Source organism: Cinclus cinclus, unplaced genomic scaffold (assembly GCF_963662255.1).
Source record: "Cinclus cinclus unplaced genomic scaffold, bCinCin1.1 SCAFFOLD_92, whole genome shotgun sequence".
NCBI lineage: Eukaryota > Metazoa > Chordata > Aves > Passeriformes > Cinclidae > Cinclus > Cinclus cinclus.
Genome location: NW_026912148.1, coordinates 44,540 through 50,335, shown reverse-complemented (window position 1 = coordinate 50,335; position 5,796 = coordinate 44,540). Strand labels below are relative to the sequence as shown.

The following is a 5,796-nucleotide window of genomic DNA, read 5'->3' as shown; positions in this document are numbered from 1 at the left end:
TTGGGACCATCCCAAATGCCTTTAGAGTATCCCAAATCTCAAATCCCAACCCTAACTCTAAAACCCAAACCCCAAGTGTCCCCACCAGTGATGACGCTGGAGGCAATGTCGAAGGTGTCATTACCAGGGTCAATGTCCCCTGTGCGGAAGAAGTGCTGTGCCTGGTGCCATCTCTGGTGACACCTGCAGTGCCAGCATAGGGGTAGTGGCCCAGGGTCTTGTTGAGGACAGCCAGGTACTGTGGGGACAGGGAAACAGTGCTGGGGATAGCACTGGGGCACCTCAGCGTCCTCAAATCACACCAGTGTCCCAAATCACCTCCATAGGCTGAGGTCCTTCATGTCCCCAGATGACCACTGTGTCCCCAACTCTTCTAACCCCTTTCGGTGTCCGTGTGCCACCTTCTTGAGGACAAAGGCATGGGGTGGGAGGTGCTGGCCTGGCACAGCCCTCGGGGTGCCCAGTCCCCCTTGTCACTCCCACACCTGTGCATGTCCCTGTGCCAGGGCTGGCATTAACGGTAGCACCCGGCCAGGCACTGGCACAGACACCAACCAAAACGGCTTGCAACCAGCAGGGCCACCCATGGGGTGGGCACGGAGCCACCCCAGCCTGGCCCCACGCCTGGCCTGTCACTGCCATGCCCACCAGCATTGCCACACCATAGACTAATGTGTCCCCTGGCACTGCCGTGCTCGTGGTGGCATCTCCACGGGCATTCCAGCACCTGCAGCGGCACTTCCATGGCCATGTGTGCCTTGGTATCACCACACCCCTGGTGGCACCTCTATGACCACCTCATCCTGACACCCCTGATCACCACCCCCTGTGGATGACAGGGACACTGTGAGCACCTGCACCCTGTTCTGTCCCTTCAGTTACCCCCTTGTAGACATCTCTGCTGCCAGTGGCACAGGTGCCACCTGATGCCACCGTGTGGGACTTGTCCCAGTTATCGCCGATGGATAGACACCTGGTGCCACTGGGCAGGGATGATGTCCCCAGGGCTTGTGGCAGAGCAGGACCCACACTGGGAAGGCCACATCCGAGGCCACCAAACTGTACCCAGCAGGCAGGAGGGACACCGGTGAGAACATGGTGGTGCCGCAGGGGGGGTGGCAGGTGACGTGTGGGGCACATGTGGGCACAGGAACTCATGCATCACGGGCTGGGGCAGGTACCATGCTCCAAAATCATGTCCCCTGTCCCTGTGTCCTGTTCCGTGTCCTGTGCCATGCTCAAGGTCATGTCCTGTGTCCTATACCACACCCTGCACCCTGTGTCATGTCCTATATGCCCCATGTCCCATGTTTCATGTCTTTAGTCCCATGTCCCATGAAACCCTTCACGCTGTGCCCCAGTCATGCCCAGGGCCCTACACCAAGCCCAATCTTGGCATCATGGCCCTGGGAACTGGGACTGGCACTGGGGCTGGAAGCCACCTGGGACAATGCCTGGCATCATGACACAGCAGCTGGAAACGTGGTGGGGACTGGGACTAGACCAATGGACACCGGGTCTGGGGCTGGGCACTGGAACTGGACACCAAACCAGGATCTATCTTAAGCCCCCATACTGGTCTGGCAGCACTGAGGTTACTGGGGATACTGGGAGCTACTGGAGGGGTACTGTGGGTGCTGACTGCTTCCCCCCCAGAACACGACGAGAGGAACCCCCGGGGGGGGGGAGGTGGGGGGCAGGAGCCCCGAAAATGAGACACGCGAGCTCCCAGTTCAGCAAGGTCACGGTGCGACAGCCCAGTCCCTGGCTCCTCCCCTGTCCCTGTCCCCTCCTCGGTCCCCAGGGCATGACACGGGGCTGTCCCTATCCCAGTCCCTGTCCCCATTCCCGGTCCTGTATTCCCGGTCCTGTATTCCCGGTCCCTGTCCCCATTCCCTGTTTCCATTCTCGGTCCCTGTCCCCATTCCAGTCCCCATTCTAGTCCCCGTTCCCACTCCCGTTCCCGCTCCCGCTCCCATTCCCGTTCCCTCTCACCGCACGCCGCCGCCATCGCTCTGCCCACCGCTCCCGCCCTCACGTGACCAGGGAGAACCCCGCGCTGCTTCCGCACACCAATCACAGCGCGCGATCGCTCCTAGATTTGCATAACCACGCCCTCTGCTCCGACACCGCCCACCACCGGCTGTAGCCGGGTCTAGGCGCAGTTTGCTCCCAGTTCCCTCCCAGTGCTCCCAGTAAGAGCGGTACTGGCAGGGAGAGCGCTCCCAGTTGCTTCTAGGTGCTGTCAGGATCGTTACCAGTGCTCCCAGTATCACTTCCCAGTGCCGCGCGGGGCGCAACCGCTTTGCAATCCCCCAGGGTGGAGCGCGGCTGCTTTTGCGCGTCGGCACCGGGCCGGGCCGGGCTGGGGGAGGAGGAGCGGAAGGAAGAAGAGTAGTGGAAGGAAGAGCAGCAGCAGAACCGAGCGGCTCACTCGCTCGCCCGCTCTAGGCCGCAGCTTCCCCGACTTCCCCGGCATCACCCCTCCCCCCGGAAGCCGCAGGTGAGCTGGGAGGGGGAGCTCGCCCCAAATCCATCGTGGGGAGGTCTCCTGGAGGTTTCTTTGTGGGGCAGGAGATGTTTGGATCTTGCAGGACCCCGAAGCTCAGCCGGAAATGCCCCGGGAGGGATCTTGGCGGGTCCCACATTGCGATCGCTCGTTCTGGCGGAGAGGGGGCGAGATCGGTTCTGGGGATATCCTGGAGAGCCGTGGGGGAATACGGGAACCCCGGAGCGGGGAGAGCGCAGAGGGGCGATCCCGGAGCCGGGGGACCCCCGGCAGCCTGGAGGGGTGTGGGAGGTTGGTGATAAGCGGCCCCAGGCTCTCTGAGGCTGAAAGGGGCACTGGCTTGTCCAGCTGAACTTGGCCTGCAGGAACATAAACCCAACGCGCTCAACCCTTCTTTTCCCCCAAAAATGGATTTCCCATTCCTAAACCTTGGCCCGATGGAGGATGAGGCCGTGAGGAAGAAGAACATGCCCCCGGAGCCCCAGGCAGGTGAGGAGGAAGTCCCTGCCCCTTTCACCCTCTGTCCTGCTCCATCTCCCAGCCCAGCACGGCCCCCGGCTGCAGGACAGCCCCGCTGCCGACGCCGTCCTGCCAGGGACGTGCTGGGGGGATCTCCTTCCCCCTCCCTCTGGAACAGAGGCAAATCCCATCCTCTCCTTGTCCTTCCCCCTCTAGACAAGGAGCTGAGGATGGAGACCAGGGAGGACAAATCCCTGCAGCAGAACCTTGTGGAAGAGGCTGTTTGGAGCAGCTCCATTGCACAGGAAACCAGCGAGGAGGAAAAGCCCGGGAGATCCCACATGAGGATGGGCTGCAAACACAGTTCTTGGGTATCCGAGGAGGAGAACCAGGGCCAAAGAACCGGACAGAGCTGCAGCCAGAGCTCAGAGCTGGGGTTCCATGAGCATCTTCATGATGCGGATAAGCCCCACAAGTGTTCAAATTGTGGGAAGAGCTTCAGCAAGAGATCCTCCCTGATCTGGCACTGGAGAATCCACATGGGGGAACGGCCCTATGAGTGTGGGGAGTGTGGAAAGAGCTTCAGTACGAGATTCAAACTGATCCGCCACCAGATGATCCACACTGGGGAGAGGCCCTATGAATGTGACATACGCAGGAAGAGGTTTCAGACCAGCTCCAATCTCGTCATGCATCAGCGGATTCACACAGAAGAGAGGCCCTTCCGCTGCCCTGACTGTGGGAAGGGCTTCAAATACAACTCCCGCCTTGTCTCCCACAGGCGCATCCACACTGGGGAGATGCCCTATGAGTGTGGGCAGTGTGGGAAGTGCTTCAGGACAAGCTCTGAACTGATTGTCCACCAAAGGATCCACACAGGGGAACAGCCCTATGAGTGTGATAAATGCAGCAAGAGGTTTCTGACCAGCTCCAGTCTCCTCCTGCACCAGCGCATTCACATAGAGGAGAGGCCCTTCTGCTGCCCCGACTACGGGAAGGGCTTCAGGCACAACTCCAACCTCGTCACCCACCGGCGCATCCACACTGGGGAGAGGCCCTATGAGTGTTCTGAGTGTGGGAAGAGCTTTTCACAGAGCTCTCACCTGACCAAACACCAATGGAGGCACCACTAAGGGAAGCCCTGCAAATCAAGTGCAGGAAGAGCTTCATGTGCTGCTCCAGCTCCATTCTCCATGGCAGGATCTGTGCTGGATGATGCCGAGTGACCCCTGGTGGGCAGAGCCCCGGTGATCCATGTTAGGAAGACACCTGGCTGGGCGGCTCTTCATCCTCCTGGCTTCCCTTGAGCACCTGGACATATCCACAGATCAACATCAGAAATCCATTGTGAAGAGCACGTTTGTCGACTTCTGACCCGAGAAAAATCTCACTCTTTGCATCTTCTGGTGGCATCAAGCAACACTGAATGGCCTTGGAGGTCTTCTCCAATAGAAATCCATCATTTTAATCCTTTCTGGCTCATGGGCATCTTCCACAGCCAAATGGGAACATATTGGGGCAAACCCCACAATTTTGGAGATGGTGGGGTGGAAACCCCTTCAAAAAGGGTTCTTCCCACCCAGCCAAGCATGTGGATGCTTTGCCAGCAGGGACACATAAATTATTTTGTTTTGGCCTTGAAACAAAAAGGTTTCTGTTCATTCCTTTGAAAGCCCTGTAACTGGGGTGTCCTGGTTTGAAGGACAGGTGTTTGCCAAGGAAAGCAGAAGCTTCCCCTTGGACTGAAAGAAAATATGATTCTTCCGATTATTATAATTTCGGAATTAAGAGAGCTCTCAGGCAAAGATATGGGGGTAGGAATAACAGTTCTTTACTAGTATATTTAACAAGACAAACAAGAACAACAACAGCTATGAAATTACCCACAAACAGAACAGTAACTCAGTCCCAGTGTTTTTTGGCTGCAGGCACCTTTTCCCTGAGCTGCAGTTCCCGGTGCTGGGGGCGGGCGGCTCCCGCAGAGCTGCAGGAGGGCTGGGGGTGATGGCAGAGCTGTCCCAGGGGGAGAGAGAGATGGAGAGAGAGCTCTCCGCTCACGGTGTCGGTCCCGGTGCTCAGTAGAGTGCTGGATGGTGGTAGTTCACAGCGAGAAGACAGCTGGGCAGGGTCCGATGGTGGTTTCCCGACGCTGGGATGGGACACAGACGGCGATCGTCCTTCTCGTCCGAACTCCGCGGGAGAAATGGGCCGAGGCCCAGCCTTCCTCTTCCTCTTCTGGCTGTTTGAATCTCGCGGGGCTTGCTTCTTCCCTCCCGTCCCCTCCCCCTTGTCACCAGGGCCCAGTCAACAGGTATCTTAGCATGACAATGGGGAAAATTCCACAGAGGGAAAAAAAAAAAAGAAAGAACTAACCCTCAACATTATCCACCCCGAATTTTCCCCTACCATCATGCCAAATCAAATTAAAAATCTTCAAATTATAGGCATCCATACAGTTACAGATACAGGCACAGTATTGTAGGTAGTTCACCCTAAAACAATGTCTCCTTGGGGTATGCATCTGGTCTTTCCATCCCTTTGCATGATCCACCAGGTACACCCTGGCCCTTGAGCAAAAACCACCCCCCGAATTGGATTGTCTTTGCTGGAGGCAGGGTTCACCCAAACAGTTTTTCCTAGCATACCTCTCATATGCAGCACTGGAACCTTGTCCCCATCTGGTGTTCTCAAGGGCTCAGACTGGGCAGGGCCTGCTCGATTAGTGGAACCTCGGGTGTTCACTAACCATGTGGCCTTTGGTAGATTAATCTCTCAGTTTTTGAAAGTCCCCCCGCCCAGTGCCTTCAAGGTGGTTTTAAGCAGCCCAT

General features: G+C 57.6%; 1 protein-coding gene across 1 annotated transcript; it reads left to right on the top strand.

Moving 5' to 3' along the window:
* The first annotated feature begins 2,315 nt into the window (after positions 1 to 2,315).
* LOC134057489 (zinc finger protein 239-like) lies at positions 2,316 to 4,610 on the top strand. The gene is made up of 2 exons (XM_062514473.1): positions 2,316 to 2,998; positions 3,185 to 4,610. Exons 1-2 carry the CDS (start codon positions 2,917 to 2,919, stop codon positions 4,099 to 4,101), a joined length of 999 nt encoding a protein of 332 aa, XP_062370457.1. The 5' UTR covers positions 2,316 to 2,916; the 3' UTR covers positions 4,102 to 4,610.
* Positions 4,611 to 5,796: the final 1,186 nt, after the last annotated feature.

Excerpts from the sequence above, each read along its gene's own strand:
- LOC134057489 (XM_062514473.1), top strand. The coding sequence starts at position 2,917 with ATGGATTTCCCATTCCTAAACCTTGGCCCGATGGAGGATGAGGCCGTG. Across the intron at positions 2,999-3,184 it reads GCCCCCGGAGCCCCAGGCAG|ACAAGGAGCTGAGGATGGAG; the intron begins GTGAGGAGGAAG and ends TTCCCCCTCTAG.